Raw genomic sequence first — 26,126 nt, 5'->3', positions numbered from 1 at the left:
GTTTCCATATCATTAAAATACAATTGGCAGACATTTCTAACTTTCAGCAAGGTTTCACTTTCATGTCTTTAAGCCTCTCAAAAAGTTTGTAAAGCTTTCTAAGAGGGACTTTCCTATTGAAACCTTCTGTTAAAATATTTCTCTGTCCTGGGACTTGAACTTTGTGCTTGAGGTCTTGACTCATGCTTGCTTTGAACCAGCTTTTTCCTGTGACATAAACCCCCACCCCGGTGGCTATCACATCAGACAAAAGACTCTCTGAATTCCATTCTATCTCCTGTAAACCTCCTTATATAGTGTTCCTCAAGAACAGAGTCTCCCTCAGAACTAGCCCATCCTTTGAGCCTAAAGTTGGTTCAGAATTGACCCTGAATCAGACCGCCCATCTACCCATATTTTTCCCAAACTACTCCAACAGAGGGAGAATATTTGCTTGACTTTGGACATTCACATACAACTACATCTCTTCCTGTATCCTGTTAAGGATTTCAGAAAGGATAACCGACTTTTTGTCTGTTACTCCTCTTCCAAGTTTGGTTCTAAGGTAATAAAATTTGCTCTGTCCAGGTGGCTGTCAGATTACATTACACATATTTATTCCATAAACAACAAAACTATTAAAACCTAAGGTGCATTCTACTAGGTCCATGGCAACTTCCATGGACTTTGTTAAAAATTCCTTAGCTGATAACATGCATTTCAGAAACATGGTCAATGTATACCTTCTTGAAGAATTACACAAGTTCCTTTGGATCTATCATCCTCTGCAGTATTCTGTCACAATGCTACCTGGGATTTTCTAGTAGCTGAAGACAGCATCCATTCAAAGTGGACAGACAGGAAAATGTAAGATATGGAAGTTATGTTCTTAACATAATGTTGGCTGTTCATTATCCCTAGTCCATCCAATTTGACATCAAACCTACCTTCCCTCTTCACATTGTCATATCTTGGCTTTCTGGACAGACCTGGTAGGCCTAATCCTGAAGCCTATTCTCCAATCCTTTATTCCCCTCTCTAATATTTATGAGCATTAGTGGGCAAACTTGACTTGAGGGCTATGAGGAGACTCAGGTATATGCTGGGAGAGGGTAAAAGCTCAAGCTATGGAGGAAACAGAAGTTGTCAAGCTGGATCCACCATGTTGGGGATATTCCCATTAGCTGAAGTGTACAGAATAGAGATCACAAAAATCCATCATAGGTTCATAGGTTCATAGGTTCATACTAGGCTATCTGCCCTAGGGCATTTATAAGCCTAGCCAGAGTGTGTGTGGCTTTCACCACCCCTTAGGATGAGAATACTATACCCATTAGTTTGCTGTGCCTCTGTCCAGCAGTGATACAGAGATGATTCCCAGGGTAAACCTACGATCTCCCATCCACTCGTCAAGATTTCTCTTGAACAGAGTCAGTGAGGGGCTCTGCCTCACATGGACTGGGATTCTGTTCCATAGTGTAGGGAGTCTCTGGGTGATGAATCTGTCCCTCCAGCACGTCCTATTTATATCCGTGTTGAGGTTTAAGTCTCTTGCTCTCGTGGCTCTGGTGGATTTGGATTTTTTGAGGTGGAGCATGTCCATTAATTCGGGTTGGACATGGCCTTGTATGTCAGGCACAGATCACCTCTGAGCAGATGGTATGCGACTGAATAGAGCTGGAGTTTCTTCAGTCGGGCATCGTATGACATATGTTTGAGCCCCTTTATCCTTTTGGTGAGGAACTTTTGGGGTCTTTCCAACTGCTGCAGGTGTCGGGTAAGGTACATTCGAATGGGGCATTGTACTCAATCATTGGTCTTATAAGTGAAGAGTACAGGGTACAATGACCTCTCCTGATCTGGATGTGAATCCCTTCATGATCAGGTGGGCAATGTAGAAGGTCTTCCTAACCACTTTGGCAATGTGAGTGTCAAAGAGAGGTTACTGTCAACTTGGGTCCCCAGGTCCCTGATAACTTCTTCCGTGTTTAATGGATTACCACCTATGTGGTAATTAGGGGTTACCTTGTTTTTCCCAAAGAGTATGACTATACATTTTTGGCATTTAGCTTAAGGCCATGGCTCTGGCACCAGTTATCCATTTCTATGAGACCTTTCTGGAGGATGTCTGTGTCTGATGGAGTGTCAATTATGGTGCCCAGTTTGCAGTCATCTGCAAATTTTGTCAGCCACAATCCCCTATGTTTGCCTGCACTTCAGAAAAATAAATGCCGAACAAGAGGGGCCCAGGACTGAGCCCTGTGGGACACCGCTCATGACCGGCTTAGAGTCTGACATGGCACCAGCAACTCTAACCCTGTGTGTTCTGTCCTTGAGCCAGTTTGCAACCCATCTTGTGACATATGGGTTTACATCTAAGCTGGTGAGCTTTTCTATGATGCCCGAGTGGGGTATTGTGTTGAATGCTTTTGCTAGGTCAAGGTAGGCTGTGTGAACTGCCTTACCCTCATCAATGGCCTTAGTGACTGTTTGAAAAAGTCGACCAAGTTCAAGAGGCATGATCTGCCCTTGACAAAGCCAAATTGAGTAGGATCCAGTGTCTGTAGGTCCCCAATGTCTTTATTTATGAGTTCCATTATGATCCTCTCCATAGCTTTGCAGACAAGGCTCGTTAAGCTTATGTGGCGGTAATTTCCAGGGTCCGTAGAAGCACCGCCTTTGTGGAGTGGGACCACAGTTGCCGTACGCCATTCTTTGGAGTGCGTATCCTGTAGTAAGGCTAAGATTAAACAGCAGCCTTATGTGTGGGTTTAGTTCCTCATTGAGTTCGTGTAGCACACAGCCGGGGACACCGTCCGGTCCCATTGATGCTGTGTTTTTGCTTTAGAGAGCAGCTCTCACCTGGGCATGTGAGATGTTGGGGAGGCTAGACTCTGGTGGGATAGATATTTCTCCTTTTGGGGGAGGGAGGAGAAATTTGCACTGAACCTGTCTGCCAGTATGTTGGCAATGTCTGTGGGTTCAGTGATTTTTTATCATTTTGGACTAATTCTGAGCATATCTGGGAGTTTCCACCCAGGTTTCTAACATAGCTAAAGAAGGCTTTATGATTGTCTTTTGTGTCATTAGCGATTTTTCTCTCAAAGTTGGCCTTGGATGATTTTATGAGTGATCGTAGTTTTTTGCTAGTATTGATCAGAGATGCCTTCCCATTTAGGGATTTTGCTCTGTCATGTAGTAGCTTTCTCCTCTTGTTGTAGAGTTTGTTTATGGCTGGAGTCCACCAGACCGGGCGCCTGCCTTTGGTGGAAAAGGTCTTGATTTTATTAGGGATTGCTTGATCCATACATTCCTGGAGGTGCTCGTAGAAGGCATTTGTAAGGGTTTCAGCAGCGTGGGTTGTGGTTTCCACTGGCTCGGGGCCTTGAAGGATACCACTCCAGTCTTAAGAAGTGTGAAGTTTGCTTTTGAGAAGTTCTTCACTGTGGTCTTTTTTGCTGGGGGTGGGGGCGGGATGTGGATCTCCAGTGAGATTAATTTATGGTCTGATCTCACCAATGAGGGATATACTTCGGTGTGGAGCATTTTGTCCCCATGTTTGTGATGATCAGGTCTAGTATATTTTCTCCTCTTGTGGGAATGGTGACTAGTTGTTCCATAGCATTTGAGTTTATGAACTCAAGGAACCTTTGGGCTAGGGTGTTGGGGCTTGAGTAATGTTCCCAGTCTATGTTTGGGTAGTTGAAGTCACCCAATATGATGGTGTTTGGAGAGACATTTATACTCTCCAGTGTCTTCAGGAAGGCTGTGTGGGTTTCCTGAGTTTGAGAAGGTGGTCTGTAGCATGTTACAAACTGTAGGGCAGTTTTACCTATGGTTAATTGCACCTGGATGGTCTCCGATGCTTCGTGCGTTGCCACTAACCTGGAGGTGTGGGTATCCTTTATGAATATGGATACTCCCTCCTTTTGTAGTTCGGTCCGGATTTTGGGGCCGGAACGCATGATATGAGGTATAACCTGATAGTGCTGGGGTGCTCTCAGGAGCCTTGAACCAGGTTTCAGTCACAGCACAAACATCAATGTTCTCCATACTGAGGAGGGCTTCGAGGGCGTGCATCTTGAGGTTTAGACTTCTGGCATTGAGCAGTATTACCCTTAGTTTTTCTCCAGTTTTGTTTTCTAGGGCGGTAGGTTTATCATTTGAGCCTTGCCTAAAAAAGGCACTCTGGGGGTGGCAAGAGCCTTTGCCAATATCCGGAAACCCAGGGGTGACAGGTGCAAGCCGTCCCTTGCGAAGCAGCGTGGCTTGTCAAGCATGTCATCCCAGGCAGACAGACATTGGATCCCCTTAGAATGACACCAGTAATTAAGCCAATTATTAAAGCTGATCATTTTGTCTCTGTATTGTGGCATCATTCTTGGCGAGGGTAGGATACTGCTCAGGGTCAGGGTCATACTGGCCTGGGCTACATAATCTGAGAGCTCCTCTATGTCTCTTTTCATGTAGTCCAGGGAGGTACGTCTCAGGTCGTTCACACCGGCATGGACAATGACTGAGTCATACTTGTACTTGCTGTGGAGTGACCTGAGTGCTTGTGTTATGTGGCGGATTCTAGCGCCTGACAGGCAGCTAACTGATCTTTTCCTTGTTCAGTCTGGTGAGTGGGACGTCAGTGTGTCTGACTATGGAGTCACCTATAACAAGTGCGTCTGACATTGTGTTTGGCCTTAAGGGCTGTGACTGTTTAGCACACTGACTTTGAGAACTATGTGTTGCATGTCTTATGTCTTGAGGTGGCAGTTGCTTGGGTGTCTGCTTTGGAGGCCTCTGTAGTTTTGGTAGATTTTTGATCAGTGCCTCCGAGTATGTCTTTGTGTGTTTATGTGTTTGTTTTGCATTTGTGATAGTTCTATGTGAAACTGGGTTTGTGGTGTGCGTGGTTTCCTTCTCCTCCTGTCTGGTCTTGCCAGTCCTGAGTTGAGAGAGCTCAGCCTCCAGTTTGGCTATATAGTTGCATCTCTCACATGTATTTGTGTTTTGTGGGAGAAGGAGTGGGTTGTCTGTGTACACGAGGCAATTGTAACATTGCCTCAAGATGCCCAGATTCACCAGCTGAACAGGAGAGGACGCTAGCAACTGACCCTTCGACATGCTAGAAAAAGTTTGCTGTGTAACTGAGTCAGAAGGGACCTATAGGGAAATGGGTACTCAAGGGGATTCTAGGCTAATGTAGTACTTTGTTTAGTATACAAGTACTTTACCTATATAAAAATGCTTTAGGAGCAAGTGCTGAGCTATTGAGATAGAGAATAGACTGTTTAGATTGCAAGTAGAGAAGTTCTAAGGGAAAAATTGAAGAGCAGACTTTACGGAGCCACTTGAAAAGACCTAGGAATTGACCCAAAATGGCCAATAGACTACAAGTTTCTGGCTGGAACCACTGCTCTAGGGACAAATAGGCTGCTCAGTGCTCCCCACTCCCACTGGTGAACAAAGAAGCTTCCCTTTATCCAAATAAGGATATGGAATAGCACAGGAACCAAGCCAAAGCCCAGAGATCAGCAAACTCTGAAGACTGGACTATTCTAGTTCAGTAAGGTGGGAAAACAAGATTTTTTTTTTTTTTACGGAAAACAGAGGAAAAACAGACAGTAAATGCTATAAATGCTTTTAAACGGCTAGCGCACTTGAGTGTGTTAGCCTACAGGCAAAATTAAGCAACAAATAACTTATTAAAAGTGCAAAACAGTTAATCAACACAAAAACAGTTTAAATAGAATGCAGAGCTGTATAAACAGGCGAAAATGCAGTCGCTAAGCAGTAAATAATCAAAAGCCAGAAAAGTACTTAAATCAGGAAAAAGTCACTCTTTTGCTCTCTGCTGCTTGTAGAACTCTGCAGGACACCACGAGGAGCTGTGCTGAGTTGAATACAAGCGAAAAAGCGCGCTAAAGCGGGCTTTATTACAGTGGGCTGAAAAGAGCTAGGAATTGACCCAAAATGGCCAATAGACTACAAGTTTCTGGCTGGAACCACTCCTCTAGGGACAAACAGGCCGCTCAGTGATCCCCACTCCCACTGGTGAACAAAGACGCTTCCTTTTATCCAAATAAGGATATGGAATAGCACAGAAACCAAGACAAAGCCCAGAGGTCAGCAAACTCTGAAGACTGAACTATTCTAGTTCAGTAAGGCGGGAAAACAAGATTTTTTTTTTGTTTTTTGTATGTTTTGAAGTATGTAACTTCTGTGTAATAATCTCCATTAAAATCATCATGGTAAGTATGTAACTTCTGTATAATAATCTCCATTAAAATGCCTTTCTCATATGAGTTCCTACCTCCAGCATCTTTTCTGTTATTCCAGGATTCTATTCTGCTCTGTTCTGTTAAACAGACTTGGTACACGGTTGTAGACTGACTGGATTTTACCTCCTTGTTACCTAATTAGATAATCCAGTAACGTAGTAATCTTGCAACACAGATAAATGACTGAGTTTGGAAATGTCTATTTAATTTCCCATATAGCCATAGTCAGATCTTCAGGATACTTGTATTAAGATGCACAGGTAAAGCCTGCTATATTGAACATTCATCATGATGTACAAATTTCAAAGAGAGATGCTTTCTGTATATGCCACTGTGGTTAATGGCAGTATAAACAACAACGAAATGCAAAAAATGCTTGAAAATTTGGATACAAACTATAAACCAAAGCTTCAGACTATTCATCCAAAGCTTCTTACTGATCATGTTGTTTGTATGCCCCTCTTGTACATTCACAGTATTTCACTCACTACCAACTTCGTCCCATACAGCGTTAAACATACCTTAATTGTACCACTTTCTAAATGCTTACCTCCATCATCTGCTTCAGACTTCCACCATATTGCTAACCTCTGCTGCATTGCCATAATATTGGAGAAAATTGTTTGTGATCAAATACTAGAATATCTGAAAAAATATGGTATCTCTGCTAATGCTCAGTACTCTTAACAGTCATTTATGTTGTAACTGACCAAATTTTCACAACCATGGAACACAGTTAAATTGCAAAAGATATATTTCTAGATCTTAAATAATCATTAAAAATTGTTGACCTTACCATATTGCTAAACAAGTTAGATGGCATTAGTTTCTCTATGGGGGGTTTCAATGGCAAGGAGCTACCTGGAAAAACAGAATATTACAAATGTCTGGCACACATATCCTCATTCTACCTGGTAGTACACATCGAGGTGTGTCACAAGTCTCTGTTCTTGGAACTCTGTTGTTCCCTGTTTATATAAATAACCTACCATTAGACCCTCCTCATATTAACTACATTATGTATGCAGATGACATTGTTATTATCTGGTCAGATAAGCGTGCATCCCTGTGGAATAATAAACTTCAACAAGACTTTGCAATAATATGGAACTGGCTATACAAGAATTATTTTGCAAATAATACTAATAAAACTATAGATGTGATGCTGCCATCCATCTCGGCCTTTATTTTCAAGCTTGAGGCAGTCTGCCAGCTTGAGGCTAAATCCCTATCCCAGCATGCACTAGAACCGTCTCCAGATCTCATTTGCCACTAAACAAGATCAGGTGTTCATATGCTAGTTCTGTCTGTTATCTTTTTTTTACGTCTGTTATCTTTTTTTTACGTTTTTGCTTTTTCAAAGTTGCAGATTGTTCTCTGATATTAACTTTTAATTGTGTATAACAGTAGCCAATTATATTTCTGCTATTGTATTGTTTTTTGCCATTGGCCGTCATCTTCCGTTAGACCTTGTTTTCCCTCTCCTGGCTCCTTTTACTGTGTATAAAACTGTTTAATAGCCTGTTAAAGTTAGAGGGCTTTTGACCCTACTGTTGTTCCTGTGTTTGTATTTTCTATTTCTTGTTAGTATTTCTTTCCATAGTTTTGTTACAGTTAATTTAATTTAGAGAACTGTAACTTAGCCCGTTTAAGTTAGAGGGCTTTTTCTTATTGTTTCTGTCTTGTTCTTCTCATAGCCCATTTAAATTAGAGGGCTTTGTCACTTCCCTTTCCCTGGTGTGTTTCCCCTTTTCTCAATAGCTTTCCCCTTTTCTCAATAGCTTGACCTGTTAGAGGGTGTCTAGCTTATATATATATATATATATATATATATATATATATATATATATATATATTTTTTTTTTTTTTTTTTTAAGTTTCTATTCTGTGTTTATTGTCTTGGGGCTGTCCATCTCCAGGAGTCGTGCTCTGTTTGTCATGTTTTCAATCACAGAACACTCCTGAAGAGGAAAAACAAATTAATCCTGAAAAGACTTTTAAACCCCCCCCCTTCTCAGTGGCACTGAAAGAAGATCTAGGTTCATCCTTATCTGACAAGTCCCCCTCTTCTAAGTCTGACAAATCTGGGAAGAGGTCTTCCTCTTCTACTTTATTTGAGCTGGCACAAAAGATCCAAAAATTATCCTCCTCAGATCCTAAGGTTATCAGATCTGACAAAACTTCATCAGCCCTGACACCTGCCAGATCGGTGCTGGTTGAGTTCGAATTAAGGAGCCAATCTCCAACCTTGGAACCGATCTCCCCTACACTTAGATCTCCAATTTTACAAAGGTTAAAATCTCCCACTTCCTCAACTCTGTCTTCTAGGATTCTATTAGATGATGACCTGGATCTGGTGGTACAGAAGCTCTTGAAGACACCATTGCTGGCTAAGTTACTATTGGATTCGACCCCAAGGGCTTTGGATCCTATGACATCAACCTATTCTGCTCTGATTCTTCCTGCAATCCAACCCCTGGCTTTAGAGTTGAAAGATCTGGAGCTGGTCTTAGTGGAACAATCAGATCCAAGACCTACCTCAGATTCTAAGGATCTGACCATGGCTCGGATGTCCTCAGCACCATCAGAGCTGGAGGAGTCTGAGAGCCAACACTCTCCAGTCAGGTCTGGAGGGTGGCGAGTCAGATCGGACAGTTGTCAGATCCCATTTTGCCTCTTGGGGCCCCGGCTCAGCTGAGTTCAGCTCCTATCTCAGCCTAGGGTCTGTTGTCTTTGCTTCAAGGGGGTCCCTTGGCTTCTTTGGATCCAGGGATATCCTCAGATCAGGGACGGGGGGCTTTTGAGGTAATGAAGAGGGTGCTGTCTCCACAGACAGATCCACAGTCATCTCCAGATATTCCCCCTTAAAAGCATCAGTGTCTGCCTCTATGCCCCTGCATCCACAGGGACACAGAGATCCTAGACCTCAGGATGCCCCACTGGACACCCTCAACTCTTCTGAAACCTCCCCAGAGTACCCTTCTGAGGTGATTCCTCAGAAGAGACTGTGCAAGAGGAAGCACTTAGACTCCCGAGAGGAGTACATCACTTCTGATATGGACCGCAATGAAGCTGAAGAGTACCCATGTTCACTTCCTGATGATGTCTCCTTTGGAGACATCCTGGAAAGGCTAAAGCTGAAAGCGGCTGGAAATCCACCAACCCTTCCACAGAGGAGACCCTATACCTGAAGGTTTTTGGATCTCACCCTTCCACCTCTTGGGTGTCTCCACCTTTCAATGAACTCATGGACCTAATTTCTCGAAAGGCGTGGTAGTCCTCAAATTCAGTGGAACCTGTTCCTAGGATGCCAAAGAAATTTATTACTTCTCCCTCAGATAAGGCTTTTCTAACCAAGGGAATCCCAATAGATGCTATGGTTGTGGCAGTGGCCACCAAGAACTAACTCTCAGCGACAGCTTATTCTGTCCATCCCTGAACAAGGAGTCTCAGACTATGGACACTTATGGAAAAAGCATTTTTTTCTTTAGCGACCTTTACTCTCAAATAACTGAGATACCTCACTCATTTCACAACACTGCAGAGGGATCTCCTGAAAGAGCTATGAGATACACCCCAATGTTCAGTAGCTGAAGGGGTTACAAACAAAGTATCCTCTCAGCTCTCTACCTTAAATTCAGTTGTCAATGCCTCCTTCTGGAATTTAACTAAGGAGACATTCTTAGATGCACTTATGTGACTTTGTGGAACCCTTTAAGTCTTCCTTTGTAAATGCCCCATTTGATGTCTCGTTCTTATTCAGGCCTAAGGTAAAGGACACACTCACCAGGTGTGAACAGGAAGGAAAGACTTTGTCTGCTATAGGAATCCATTTTTCCATGCCTACTAGACCTTATCCTAAAGGTCAAAGAGGTAGTGGTAAAATGTGGTTCCAGAAATCACAGAGATTTTTTCAGGGCACCCATGGTGAATCTTCTCCCGGAGGCAGGGGAGAAGTAATAATAGAAGATGCTGACCTCACAGCAGAGGGTGGTCTGAAGAATCAGGGTGACAGAGAATCTTTCTTTAGTAGGCCCTTTCAGTGCTCCTGACTATTCAGCTTAGGAGGCAATTGGGGGTCACCTATCTTTGTACCCAGAAGCCTGGCAACAAGTGACAAAAGACATACATCAGACAGAGCATCATATCCAAAGGTTACACCATTCCTTTTTTCCTTCCCGTTCCAAAGATAAAAATGGTTCCAGATGTCCAACCCAGTCAAAAGGAATCAGCAACTCTAGAAATTCAAAGGTTGCTAGACAAAAGAGTCATCCAGAAAGTCCCCGCAAACCAAATCCGGAACTTGCTCAAGATTTTTTTTTAGTTCCAAAGAAAACAGGGGACCGGAGACCGATTCTTGATCTCAGCATTAAAAACAAATCAGTAAAAAAGACCAAGTTCCAGATGGTAACACTGCAGTCCATACTCCCATTCCTGGGAAAAGATGATTGGATGTGCTCTATAGATCTCCAGGATGCGTACTATCATATAAAAATGGACAGGTGATCCAGGAGGCACCTGCACTTTTGGCTGGGAGCCAGTCACTATCAATTTTGAGCTGTGCCCTTTGACCTCACTACAGCCCCCAGAGTATTTGCCAAATATACCGGAGTAGTAGCGGCTCACTTGAAATGTCTAGGATTCCGGGTGTTTCCATACTTAGACGACTGGCTCTTAACCGGCACAACCAGGCATCTCTTAACAAAAACAAGGAACACAACCTTGCAACTCTGTTCCCACCTAAGGATTACAATAAACTATGAAAAATCTGCCTTAGTGCCTTCTCAGCATGTGGTATTCATAGGGGCAAAATTAGACTCAACACAAATGACAACCAGACTTCCACCAGAAATGATCCAAGTTCTAAGACATCGGGTGATGTACCTTTTAAGAAGGAAAAAAGCTCAAGCAAAAATGGTTCTAAAAGCTCCAGGAACCATGGCAGCAGCAATAGTTTTGATTCCCCTAATACATCTGCACATAAGAATTCTTCAGTGGTTGCTATCCACTCAGTGGTCAGTGCAAGAACTGCCAGTGTCTCCCAAAATAATCATAACAGAAACTTGTAAGAAGGATCTTCAGTGGTGGCTTTATTCCATTCAGGTAGCTCTGAGTCGCACATTTGTACTCCCCCAACCAGTGTCCACAGTGAGCACAGACACCTCTCAGATAGGGTGGGGGGGCATTATCTGGGAAGAACAGTCCAAGGCACCTGGCAAGATCATGAGACCCACTTGCACAAAAATGTCCTAGAGATGAGAGTGGTGCTTTTAGTGTTGCAAGCATTGCAGGACTCTCTTCCACTGTGAATTATTGCAATCCAGACAGACAACATGTCAGTTGTATGGTACATAAACAAACAAGGAGAAACCAGATCTTACCCCCTTTGTTAAGAGACCCTGAGAGTATGGGCAACTTCCTCCCAATGTTTTCTGACAGCAATGTACATCCCAGGGAAATCCAACATGATAGCGGACAGACTCAGCAGAGCAATTTTGATGCCTCATGAGTGGTCCCTGAAACAAGAAGTAGCGGAGAAGATTTTCCAAAAATGGGGCTAGCCTTGCTGCGACCTCTTTGCGACATCCATGAATGCCAAATGCAGCAGCTACTTTGCCATTATCCCCCTCCAGGAGAGTCACCAAGGGATGCATTTTTGGCCCCCAGGCCTCCTCAATGCCTTTCCCCCTTTCACTAATTCCCAAAGTTTTCCAGAAAGCCAATCATTTGGGAAGGGACTTGATACTCATCGCTCCATACTAGTCTCATCAAATTTGGTTCTCCTTCCTTTGACCTCATCTTCGAGAGAAGCCATGGATTCTGGAACCAGTTCCAGACCTTCTGACTCATGCGTCAGGAACACTCCATCCATCCCTTCAGACCCTCAAACTGACAGCTTGGCTGCTCCAATTCCAATGATAGCCAGGTTTCCAAACCTCTCCTCTCCAGTTAAACACATTCTAATCTCTTCTCATAAGGCTTCAACAAGGAAGATATATAAAAGCAAATGGAAAAGATTCTCCTTATGGGCTACTCATAACCATATCGATCCCTTTTCTGCTCCAATCAGTTTCATACTGGATTTCCTAGCAAAAGTGTTCAATGACAGTGCTGTTGCAGCTACTATTAGGGTTCAGCTAGCAGCAATTTCCATTTCAAAGACTGGGGCTCCAACATAATGTCTCATAAACTATGCAAATCCTTTCTTAAGGGTACCTTGTTATTAAGACCACCTATCAAAGACCCTCCAACACCATGAGACTTAAATTTTGTCCTATCGCGCATAGTTTTTCCTCCTTTCAAACAAGCATCATCTAGCGAATTAAAGTTTTTGACCTGGAAAACCATTTTCTTCTGCTAGAGGGGTGTCAGAGTTGCAGACTTTGTCCATAATGCCACTATACTTGCTTTTCCATAGAGACAGGGTGCCCTTGTGAACAACCCCCTCCTTTTTGCCCAAGGTAACTTCAGAGACAAATTTGAACCAAACTATAGAATTACCAGTCTTCTTCCCAAATTATGAAAACAAGGTAGAATACATGTTACATAAACTGGATGTACATAGACAATTATGCTTTTACTTACACAAAAATGCAGAATTCTGAGAATCTGATTAGTTGTTTCCTTTTCAGATTGAAAGAAATGATCGCCTGTCTCTAAAGTTACACTTTTTAAATGGCTTTCAGACTGTATAACTTTTATCTATAAGTCTCAAAATAAACAACTTCCAGAAAGAATTAAACCCATTCTGCAAGACCCATTGCAGCTTCTTCAGCTTTTATGGCTAAATTACTAATTGATACCATTTGTGCTGCAGCAGCATGGGCTAGACCACATACCTTTATCACTCATTACAAAGCTGATTTGGCCTCCTGGAATAGAGCCTCCTTTGGATCCATGATTCTGAGGAATATTCTCCTTTTAGCCACCCGAGACTCTGTGTGCTGGGGACACTGTCCCAACCTAGTAAGAATGAAGGCAAGATAGGACAACATCACATAAAGAAGTTATGTACTTACCATAATGTTCCATGTGTGTTGTCCATCTTCGCCTTCATTCTTACATCCCACCCTCCTTCCCCCTTCCCTTTTTTACTCCTAGGAGACTGAGTCTATACAATTGGATTACCTTGGCCTCTGATATTCTTCATCAGCCTCTAGTTACTTCATCGAAATACTTATAGCCTTATATTTAGGGCAAACAAGATCTGGAGATGGTTCTAGTGCATGCTGGGATAGGGATTTAGCCAGAAGCAGGCAGACAGCCTCGACCTTGAAAATAAAGGCCGAGACGTATCCAAGGATTGTATCCGAACACAACCTAGTAAGATTGAAGGTGAAGATGGACAACACACATGGAACATTATGGTGAGTACATAACTTTTCTTCTTTTTATGTTTTTTGTTACTGCTAGAGTGCTTAATAGTATGCAGAACTTCAGCATAACTGATCACCTAAACTATCTTCTACCTGTTACCTCATAGCTGAAGTACTTGAGTAGTGCCTTAGACCAGAGTCTATTTTTCATAACCATAGACAGGCTGAAGTGAACTAGGTATTAAAGCTACTGAAAGCAGCCTACAAATCTCCAGGTTTCATAACTACAAACACTAGGCATGCCATTGCCCTAAACATGTTTTTCTGAGTGTAAATGGAAATATAGTTTCCTCATTATTACCTCTGCATTAAATATTGCACTCATTCAATCAGCTGGAAATAAAATACACAGATTCATCACCTTACACAATTAATTTTAGTAGGTGGCTGCAAGTTACTGTAAGAGGCTCACTCTTGCTCAATAACTTCACATACAAAATGCGGAATGAGGGTTGCTGTCCTCTATTGCTCTATAGATTACAATTCAGAAATCATGTTTATACACACAAGAGTAATGTGGGCATTCTGTTACACAAGCCACCTCTTTGCTAGCTATGAGGTGCAACATACCTGAAAATGTTAAGATGATAGACTACTGCAATTCCAGAAAGTTCTCAGAGAAAGAAATTTGTTTTAAACTTACATATATTTATGTTTTTTCCCCAAGATTGCCAACATGTTTCTGTTAAATAATCTAAGTATTGCACTCCCATTGTACATAGAGCTATTTTTATTATTTTCTTTGATAAACACTGTTCACGTGCTTTTGTTATATTTTTTACATACTATTAAACATTTGGTTATTGCTTCTGATTTTATCCTTGATGTGTTATTGTCATCTAATGAAACTGCCTTTTATATGATCGATTCTTGTACTTCATACAGTCTGTGTATGTTTTGCCATTTATGCTGGGTTGTGGCTGAAAAGGGTCCATAGACTACTCCGTTTCCCTAGTTAAAAAAATTATAAATATAATAATAGGCATGCTGTTAACTTGGACCAGGACTCTGGTTAAATGATATCATGTCATGGGTAACACAACTTACGTTTATTTTCTAAACTATTCATCTCTAAGAATTGATGTAGTGATCTCTGCTGGCTGGCTTAATGTTCATTTCCCACAGTAAGAATGAGTGACAGATCAACAAACCCACCAGAGGGTGGCACCTACTGCTGGAAGAATTCTGAGCTGATGGACACAAATTCACTTTTTTGTTTAAAAGTTGCTGTAGTCGTTTATCTTCTGTAACAATGCTTTAATTTACCTTCTGTCTTCTGAGTATATTTGGGTGATTTTGTAAATAATTTTGGTTGAATTAGACCTTGTTACTTCTGCAAAGTTCACAATCCATCTATTTCTGCCAGTGGTGGGCTGCTCTGCTAGTAGATGGAAGACAAGTTCCTCCCTACAAATGTGGAAACAGAATGTACATCAGCTTTCAAATAGCCTGCCAAAGGGTCATTATCTTTGGAACAGTGCATGAGGTAGCCTAGGCTGGGATTAATTATATACTTATTTATTTATTTCCTTCCCTTTGTTTACCAAGAAAGTCTGGCTGAGTAAAGCTCATTTACAGAGGTGATCCAAGGAGAAAAACTCCACATTACATGCACTTGAATGAATTTACAGTAAAACCGTATTATCTAAAACTCCAGGACTATGTAACTTAACAAGTGATCACCATGTAACATGTACTGTATAGTATTCATAGCATGTTTACTTTCACCTCAGACACATCTACAGAACATAATATATGTAACATGTAAAACTCATACACATCAGTAGAACATTCATATTATTTTACAGTGTATGCACATACTCCCCCGTAATTAAAACACACAGACAGCAAATAAGGCATATGCATATTTTATCCAAACTGTTACATTAACCTGAGATTTGTAACTAGGAGATTACTACTGTAAAAGTGTGAGATGTTTTTGATATTTGTTTGATTTCACTGCATGAGGAAGTGACTTAATAATGTGGCTGGTATGAAGGCAGGACTGTTTTATTTATAGGTATGACTTCACTGGGATTGTAAATTATAGATGAGATAAGATTTAGAATAAGAATGAGTCTTAGTAATGGGGTTGTTATACATGCAGGACCATTTTCTTGAGAGGTATGTCTTCAAAGAGATTTTAAATTGTAGATGAGATAGATGAGCTATTTCAGATCTCTGCTGGTACTGAGTTCTGCAATGTAATAATGTATACAGAGTACAGACCATAACCATTTTGATTTTTAGATTTGTCAGTGAGTGCTAGGTGTTACATTAGTGAGCACAGTACTCTTCCGAGGAACGGCTACCAGTTTAATGGCTGGTGGCAGGGCATCTGTCTGGGGTATCGACTATGCTTTGAATGGTATCAGTATGAGAAACAGGCTAATAGACCTGATAGCTACAGCCAGTTAAGGGAGTGAAGTGCCATGCAGTGATGTATTCAGTTAATGTTGTTATTTTCATTCTGTTATATGATTGCTCCAGTTTAACTACCTAAGAGGATTGAAGGTTAGTGAAAATTGATAAGGCATATAGGAGACTTGGGAGTAGATAAGTCTGAGCTATAGTTTTACATGCATATTCTCTTAGGAAAGGTTTCACTTTATAAAAAATGTCTAATTTATGGTTAGTTTTTGAACTACATTTTGGATGTGCTGATCAAATTTTAGAGTATAGTCTCTTATTATTCACAGTAGTTTCATATACTGACTGATAATATTTTAAGTCAAAATAGTTTGATTGCTGGGCTGGAAGTGAAAATGCCATTAACTTAGTTTTGTTTGGATTTAGGAGTAGTTTAGCTTGTTCTAGCCTGTTTTCGATTTTTTGAATTGTTTGACTGAAGAGGCAGCACATAGCATTGAATCATCTGCATACTGGGTTAGATTTGCTGGGTGAAAGACTGTATGCATTGTGTTCATAAATATATTAGAGTAAATGTCTTAATATTAAACCTTGTGACACACCTTGTGTTAAATTTTGTGAAGTTGAATAGGGTGGCCATGATAACGTTTGAAACAATTAATTATATTGTTTGTGAGGCCAATTCGTTGAGTCTAATTAATAGTATAGGATGTGAAACTGCTTTGGACAGATGTAAAAATAGAGATGCAACCGTTTCACCTTAATTACTTCTGTAATGGATATAGTTTATGACAGTTAGTAATGGATCTGTGCTATGGCCTTACCTAAATCTGTGATGGTGTAAAGTAACTTATTCTCTGAAAGGTAGTTGATCAACTGTCTGCAAACACATTTTCAAGTATTTTAGATAAAGGGAATAGGATGGCTATAGGTCTGTAGTTTTAGTTCAAGCAATTTGCCACATTTATGTAAAGGAATAACATAGGATTGTTTCCAGAAATTGGACACTATTCTTTTTTGGAGGCAGTGATTTCTATGTACAGATATTGGGTATGCATTGGCTTCTGCTGTTTTGAGATATTCTGTTGGTAGGTCATCAGCTGCAAGAGAGGTTGGCGGATGTTTTTGAATACGTTTTTTTTTTTTTTATCATGGTGGTAGGAGTTGTGGTAAATGAAAAAGGTAGTAGTGACAGTGTTCATGTCACTTATTGATGTGTTGGATACATTTGGTTTATTATAGAGGATTATGAATGGTGTCTCACTACCACTAGATATACTCAGATCAAACCTGCTTATTATGCGTTTGAGACATGGATGCTCAGAAATGGTGAATCCTGGCAAACATGTTGAGAATACGTAATATTAGGTTATAATAAAAAATCCAATTATAATTCTTTGTAGTGCATGGAGATGTATTTGTTCTGATACTCACTTCAGAGAAAAAGCGCAAAGTGGTTTTCTGGCTTTTAAAGCCAGTGAAGTACTTAGCAAGAGCTATCAGACAATTAGGCTAGTTAATGAAACACTTTGAAATCAAGTTAAGGTAGATTGTAGAAATGACAGCAGGAAGAAAAGAAGTTGTTTTGACTTCTGCTGGTGATGTTTGTTGGCTAGCATTCTCAGTTCTTTTTACAGGACCCAATCCTAACAGTGTTCGGTAGGGGTGCTTAACAATTGTTAAGATCGGGTCTCACACTAATAAAGTGCTTAACAGGTTTGTTTTTTCCCCAATATTGGAGCATAATCACAGCGCTCCATGCATTAAAAGAAAGTTAACATTTACATAGTATGAATTAAATCTCCATGCTATGATATACTTTGTTTCATCTATGGGAGGGCAAGCTTATGAATTTTGTCCAGGTTGCATAAGTTTATTGACTGCTGACTAAAACTGTTTTGGAGTTTTACTGTTTACTTTAGACTAGTTTAATAGTTCTACTTAGCCAGTATTGTTGCAGATTTATTGTTTTTTTTTCCAAAATTCCTTTTTTTCATGCTAATGATTGTCAACCTGTGTAAAAAGTAATTTTTTTCTCAGTATTTGCTTCTCTAATACTTGCCTCTGAAATATGTATTTTAAGGGAAATATTTCATTCAACTGTACTTTTTTCTTCCACTTCCTGATTAACACTGATGTAGTACTTAGAAATGCTGCTCTTCCTTCTGTACCAGATTCTGTTTTAAGTTCTTGACTCACTTCCTTACTAGCCTATGTGCTTTGGTCTTACTGATACAGTAAAGGTGATTGTGTATGCCTGGTTGTAGACAACAAGGAAACTGTTATATTGAAAGGCTTATTTGATGACCGCAATGTTCAAGAACACAGCATAAGAGGCCTTCGGTCACTAAATTAACCATTTAGTTTGTAATAGCAGCCCGTTTCTCACTGTCACTAGATATACTCAGATCTTTGTAATATAAGCCTGTTTTATTTTATTACATTGACTCTGCTGCCTGTATCATTAGTTTGCATCTGTGGAATAAGTGCATCATGCTGAAGTGGTGACATTCATACTGTAAAACAGCATCATATGTGATGTCTCAGCATCACAGCAATATTACCATCATCAGTCTCCATATGCAACAGAACTATCTCATACTCGGATTTATACCAAAGCTACAATTTTCTATTTAGTGCCTTACATGATTTATTGATGGCATACAAGTGTTAAAATCCTTGTGTTATCATGTATGTGCCGCAAGGGATCTCAAGTTCATGGCCTTCATACCTTAAATAGCCTGAAACCAGCATACGTCCAGGTAAATGATGCCAGTACACTGCATTCCCAGCTGCTCTGACTATTTATTTATTGTTTTGGAGATTGCGGAGACTGTAGCCTTCAGCTGAGTTTGCTAATCATCTTAAAATCCGCATGGTAATTTCATTTGCATTTGCATTCATTTGCATTTCAGAGTTGTATGTATTTATTCATGTCCATATCAGGAAACCTCTGCAATTAATAACAAGTATGTCCAGTGGTTCATAGATATGTTAAATATCAAATCCGTAGACCAGATCATGTGCATTTTTCACTAGCAATGCAAATGTTATTGACTGTGTCCTCCCCAATATAGCTCATGCCTGCACCCCACCATGTATCAGACCCTCTCAGGTTATGTTTGACCACCAGGTTGTCATCTTCTCCCTCAGAGGCAACAGCTCTTTCCCACTGAATTCCACTACATTTAAAGACTACTCCAAAGCCAGTTTCCTTTTAGTTTGGATTAGATAAATTTCAATGCCCTCAATAAACATCTTGCCTAATCAATCAAGATGCTGTGTTCAATTCTAAATTCTACTTCCACCTGAGTAGCTGCATTGAGGCATCTGTTCCCATATGTAGCAAATGCAATGGAAAATTTAAGAATAAACCATTCTGGTGAAATTGCTACTTAAAAAGGTGGATATTATTGGCCTTATTGAAGATAGTATCCTCCCCTCACTATAAAAGTGATTTAAAATGTTTTGCCCGCATCTCATGGACTGTATTAAAAAATGTAAGGCTATCTATGATTTTAAAAAGTTGCTACTTCTGCCAAAGATTCTTCAAAGCTTTCTTCAAATATATCATTAATCTCTAAAGTAATACTCAGTTCTGCTCTAAACTAATATCCATCAGCTCCACTTGCTCTGACCCTGAGGCCATCATCAACATCTTTGCCAACAAATTTAGCTCCATATTCTTCTTACAGATCCAACCTTCATCCCCCCACCCCACCATTACCCAGCTAGCTCTTCCTTCCTCTATTTTCTCTGTCCTATCATCTCTGTCAGTGACCAAAAGCACCTCTTCCATAGGACTGGATAATGTAACTTGCTCTCTTCTGATAAGCACCAAATATAGCTCTTCTCAACCCTACTTAACATGTTCAACCTCACTTTCTCCATCAGTTACATATCTGATGTTTGGAAAACTGCCATAATGGTTTCAGTACAGAAAGGGAACCCATTATAAATCCAGGCAATTACAGACTTATAGGTCTCACCAGTATCATTTATAAGCTCATGAAATCTTATAAGCAGTGATATAAAAAGTTTTATGATCTAAAGTTATTTAGCTTTGTTAAAGGTAAGAACAGTATAGTCAGTCTAATCAATTTCTCTGATACAGTCATGGAGGCAATAGATATGGACCATAGAGTCCACACTTCTTATCTGGACTTAACTAAGGCCTTTAATACAATTCACCATGCACACATTATCAACAGACATATATGGCAACATAAACCCTTACATCATCTGATAGATTTTTAGATGGTTCACTGGCAGGACTCACACTGTTAGGGCTGGTCGCATTTTCACCAGTGAACTTCTCCAAGGCTCTGTCCTGGCCACTATTCTGCAGCACTTCCATTCTGATGTTAAGGTAGATATGGATGAGCTGTGGATCATAGGTTTACAGGTTACGGAAAACCTGATGCCCTCCTACCTATAGACATGCAAATTCTTCAACAAAGGCTTGATCTGAATAACACCTAGTGCTCTGACCATGGGGCTTAATTTTAATGCCAAAAATGTAGTGATTGTATTTGGCAAGCAGGATTTCTCCATTTTATGCCATATCAAAACCCTTTCCCCCTTAAGATGAACTCTGTCTTTGGGATCTGGGTATCTTCAGCAACGCTGAAATATTTTTTTGAAAATCGTGTCATTCACACTTAGAAAATCTTTCTCCATAGCATAGTTAATTTCCAAAGGCATATATTTCAGGAGTAAGGAATTTATAATTCCTCTCTATAATCTATTATCCAACCTATCACAAAATATAATGTCCCTTTGGCATGTATCTTTCTAAGCACCTTATCCAGATTGAAAGCCCTCAAAGATTTCTGACCAAGGATATTACTGGTATACATTCAATAAATTATACTGTATGATCAAAGCCCTCTCATTTTATTTTGTCTCACATTGGCCCTTTCATGGTGATCTATGTCTGGCCTTCTGAGCCATTATAGATACCATCCTGCTTGATTTTCTACACCAGTGCTAAATATATCACACTATTAACACCCACACCAAAGATTTCAACCTTCACATGTTGTCGTAATACATTCCTAAACCAGTGAATCCCTTACTTATGAAATAAGCTTCCTCACACATCAAGCAGTGGAGTACAACAGCTGCATTCAGAACTATTCTGGATGACTGGATGGTCACTTGTAAATTCACCTATGGGGTATGTAGCTTGGCAATTCTCGGTCATGTAGCATAATTGTTATTGGACATATCTGGCTAGGCTTCTCAACAGTCCTAGAGACCACATGCCTAGTATACACATATGAATCTGTGAACCTATGAGCCTGTGTATTCCTCTTTATTATAAACTTGCTGTTTTTCTCTACAAAGACTAGGAAAGGATATAACTTGTTTATGTTAGAGCAGATGAAATGGTAAAACAATATAATGCACAAAATGTAAATAAGGAGTAATATATTTTAACTAGCATACTTTTAATTAACCATGCCCGGTTTTTGCAGCCTTTACTCATTCAGAAACAAAATAATTTAATTAAGCAACAGCAAAGTGTTTAAGATGCTGCAGTTTGAAATAACAAATTGAGAATTAAGTCTCAATGTTATCAGATCCCACTTGTATATTTTATGGCCTAGTACTGCCCAGCTAGTAAACTAATAAACTAATAAACAGCTGAATATACAAAATAATGTCTTCAGTGTACATAATGCATTCATTTTTTTTCTTTTATACTGGTAGATAATGGGAGTGTGGATGAGAGCGACAGCATCACAACACTCCAAAAACTACAAGGACAAGCAAGGGCAGCAGATGTGAAACTCCCCTCATGCATTTTAAGTTCAAAGCCAATGTCTATACCAAACTACAAGGTAAGAAAGTTCTTAACTAGTGTAGCTCCCACTGTGTTTCACTGTATGGTTAACAGACTGCAGTTTCCGATACACCACAAGGTGGAGCTCCTTTTCATTTGATATAAGAGAGAGAAACGATAGTGAAAGAGATGAGGCTAAAACACAGGGTGAAGGAATAAGGGCCCTTGCATTAAAACCAGATTTTTGTAGTGTCTGGGACAGGGAAGTGAAGTTGCAGATCGTGTCTGTCCTCCTCTGAAAACTTGATCGATGGTGATCTGTGGAATCAGGACAGAAGTCTGGAACCAGTAGTCCCACGCCTGTATCTGATCAGCAAGGATAGGAATACGGTTGGGCTTATTATAAAGAAGCCATTTTAGATTACCAGACGACTGTTTGGTGATCTCTACATTCCTCATCAGTGGAATTGCAGTGCCTGACATCCGGAATATTATCGACGGAGTGGTGAGCGACTTCGGCCACCATTTTATACTTTCATAGGATTGTACTATAGTTTTGACTGGAACTGTATGCCTAGGCTTTTACCCTTTTCCTTTTCTGAACTGAAACTGTTTAACTTTATCTCAAAATAGTACTGGCTGTCATTCTGTGGATCTCATGTTACTCACCCCTCAGTGTGGATTTCCTCTTTAATGCTTTGTGGATTACAAATACCCGGGTTTCATATGAGCTCCAACTCTGGGCCCCATCATGCCGGCATTAAGACTGTAAGTAGTCACTGGCCAGTGAACAGGGTATAACAGAGTGTTTTCACAGTTAGAACTGATCAAGGTTATATCTGCTTTTAGTATTGCTGCATTATAGAATCTTTACTGTTCAATGATATTGCATTTTTGCTCATATTTGAATGACAAGACCTCTCTTATTGAGTTCTGGAAGGTGTGATTTCATTGTATGCATACCTCATATTGCCTTATTGCTAAACTTTCTGCTACTGCAATAATTTGTTTGCTACTGTGCTGTTGCCTGTTAAGACTAGAGTTTCCATCTAGAATAAAATCTGCTATTTGCAACCTTGGTGTTTTAGGTGTAAACAGGGGTGTCACCAGAGTCAGGTAGGAAGGAACCTGTACACTATTCAGCTACACCTGTGGGTGGGCTACATTAGTTTATTACGTTAAGGCATTAGTAGCAAGTAGAGTCTTGAAAAATGTGTCTGTTCTTCATTTTTAAAGGGATTGTCACTAAGGCAGCAAACAAAAAATGTTAAAATATTAACACATTTTAAAGATCAAAAGCAAAGAGAAAAGTCAACAGTGTCATCATTTAATGGACCAACTAATTGTTTACAAAGAAACTTCTTATGCTTTTGGAACAAACAAAGCTTCCATCTGCAGCACCCATTTTTTTATTATACACAACTCTGACAGGAGTCCTCAATGTCACTCAGAAATAATTTGATAGATTATATTAACTTAAATGATGAGTGGTATAGAAATATGAATAGAGAGTAGACAGACAGCATCAAGATGCAGTTTGATAATGGAACACTAATGGTCTGTTATCTTGTATAAGTGTAGAAGTAGCCAGCCAGAAGATGCAGAGACATTCAATCTGAAACTAACAGAAAAGCCAAAATAATGTATTTGTGCACTTTAAAGAATGTACATAGCACAAATGCAGGGAGAAATTTACAACAGGAATGGAAAGCAGTGGGTGGAAGAGGGCATGGATGGGAAAGGCTTTTGATGATGTGCTGTAGAGCTATGATTATTTAGTGGAGAAGCAAGTCGTGGTGAAGTTATATATATATATATATATATATATATATAAGAAAATTGTATAGAGAACCAATGCATGGAAGAAGCTTGGATATATTTTAGAAGTGATAAATCCTGAGATGAAATGGCTGTTTGCATCAACAGTGCTTCTATGAACAGTTTTGAGAAAAAGGAAAAAGTAAAGGGGACCAAATGTAGAATTCTAAGTTTTAATCAAAATTAGTTGTAAGCCTGTATATTTGCTGGTGCTGAGTAAACATTTCATGTAACCTTCAGTACTACTGAGTTATTTGATATTCCAGCAATAAGGATACTGTTTCCCCTTTGAATGATTGAGTCCCAAACAAACAGAAGTTAAGCAATCAATCACAAACAGTCAACACCACTATATGAAATGTGACTCCACACATTTACAGTGCTTTCTCAGGAAGCAAACCTACTACAACCTGATGTGGGGGAGGCCTCACCTCATCCATGCCCTCTTAATTTAATAGATTAACTCATGTGGAGGGAGAAACATATTAAAAGGCAAACATTATACATAATGCACCACCTGATCTCACCAGCTAAGACATACGATAGCAGACACAATCGGTGAATTGTAACATCAGCATCTGGGATCAGAATCTTAATAATATGAGCAAAATACCACTCATCAATCATAGGAAAATGAAGGCTATTTTACCTTTTGACTGTCTTCCTTTTATTAAGACTCCTGTATAAAATCTATTAATATTTATTTTTTGGAATGGAGAACATTTCATTGGTTGAATGGATGATACAGAATGTGGGATGAAATATTTGCACTAGTAGATAACAAATGGATTTGGAAAGGAGACTGGAATGTAAGAGTAATGTTGTGATTAAATAAGTTAAAATTGCTGCACTGCCACACACTTTGCATATTTGTAGGAACAGAAATGAATTGCTTTAATCAGAATAGTCATGTCTACAGTTTGGGGATTTCGGACACTATGATTACTTGGTGTAGTACTGTTAGATGTATGCACTGTGGAAATTGGGTAATGAGATGAATAAGTGTAAAAATCAAATTAACTGTAACTTTTGATCTGAAGTAGGCAGACTTCATTTGTCTGCAACCTGTGGGTATCGGATCCGACATCGGATCCGAGCCGGCAGTTCAAAAACTTTAGGATCCGAGCTCCTAGCTCCTCCCTCTACCCATAACCCCTTGCCAAGCCCTGACTGACCTCAGATTTTCGTTTGCCGCGTTCGAGTAGCCAACGGATTTCACGAGTTCCTAGTAGCAAGTATTTTAATTAAGTATTCTGACAGGAAAATTTCTTTTCTTTTAAAAATTTTTAGTTAAGAGTGTGTGTTTAGGCCTTTCTCCTCCCTTTAGTTTAATTTTTCTCTGGTTTTGCGTAGTTTTGACTTGGTTTGTGTGTGTGTTAGTGTAGGCCTGTTAGGGTGTAGTCATGGCAGAGGCACCTAAGGCGATATTTTCAAAATGTACCGAGTGTGGCCACAAGCTTTCTCCAGCTGATGGCCACACTCGGTGCGTTAAATGTCTGGGGGTTGAACACCTGTCATCTGGTTGTACCATATGTGCAGGGTTCAACCCCCGGGCTTTAAGAGAGCGGAGGTCGAAGTTGGTTCTGGCGGGACTTATCCCTCCGGAATCGGCTTCGGCCTCTGCCCCTGCTAGTCAGCAGCCCCCCCCCCAGGTGCTGCGGTCTCCCTTTCCCTGGCAGGGACTCAACCTCCCACCAAGAAGCCGGAGGATAGGGAGACCAGGAGAGAGAAAGAAAGACACAAGGAGAGGCACCACAAACGACGGGCCGAAACCTCTGTCTCAGCCCCTCCATCTAAGAGGACCTCTCCTGTGGCTTCTAGCTCTCTTCATTCTCATCTCCATTCTCCCCGGTTCTCTCCTGGACCCGAGGAGATGGAGACTGGTCCTGCTTCGAGGCCTCCGAGGTGGCATTCTAGGTCCGCCTCGGTGGCCTCATCGAGGTCCACCTTCTCTATGTCTGAAGCGGATATGGACCGGATGATGAGGCGTTTCATCCAGGCCCAGATGCAGATGGGAGTGCTCCTGGCCCCCCCATCTGGGAGGGGCCTCGACCCCATGTTTTGTCCCTATAGCTCCTTCTCTGACCCGACTCCTGGGATCGGAGCTGTCGGAGCCGGGCAGAGTTGGATCTGGGGGTGGTTCGGATCCGATTGGTCGGCGCACCTCGGATCCGATCCATCCCTTGAGTGCTTCGGGTACTTTGGACCCGACCTCTTGGAGCCGGGGGCCGAGCCTCGGATCCGAGGGAGCTGGTGTGTCTTCGGCTCCGTCTAGGTCGGAGCGCACCGGTCTCTCGGATCCGACAGTCTCGGTGCCGGCTCTGATCCATGCATCGGATCCGAGTGGGGGTCGGCTCTCGGGGCTTAGAGAGGTCGGCTCCCCCTCGGCCTTCGACGTGGTGAAAAGGGTGCTGTTGAGGACCTCCGGACCCCCGGTCCCTGCCGCAGCTCCACCCCGCACTCCCTCGCAGCTGGGCCAGGCTCCCATCAGCCGGTCCCAGGGACAGTCCGCCTCGATGTCCC

At 40.9% G+C, this 26,126-nt stretch overlaps 1 protein-coding gene across 1 annotated transcript in view; it reads left to right on the top strand.

Annotated features, from left to right (window-relative positions):
* SPAG17 (sperm associated antigen 17) overlaps nucleotides 1-26,126 on the top strand; it is a 3,638,922-nt gene that overhangs the window by 3,353,116 nt on the left and 259,680 nt on the right. The window contains exon 45 of the mRNA XM_044071485.1: nucleotides 21,713-21,843. Within this exon, the coding sequence (XP_043927420.1) occupies nucleotides 21,713-21,843 (131 nt within the window). The remainder of the gene's footprint in view (nucleotides 1-21,712; nucleotides 21,844-26,126) is intronic.

This window comes from Protopterus annectens, chromosome 5.part0, assembly GCF_019279795.1.
Source record: "Protopterus annectens isolate FY-2018-M chromosome 5.part0, PAN1.0, whole genome shotgun sequence".
In the NCBI taxonomy this organism is placed as follows: Eukaryota; Metazoa; Chordata; order Ceratodontiformes; family Protopteridae; genus Protopterus; species Protopterus annectens.
This window is presented reverse-complemented; position numbering and strand designations above follow the sequence as displayed.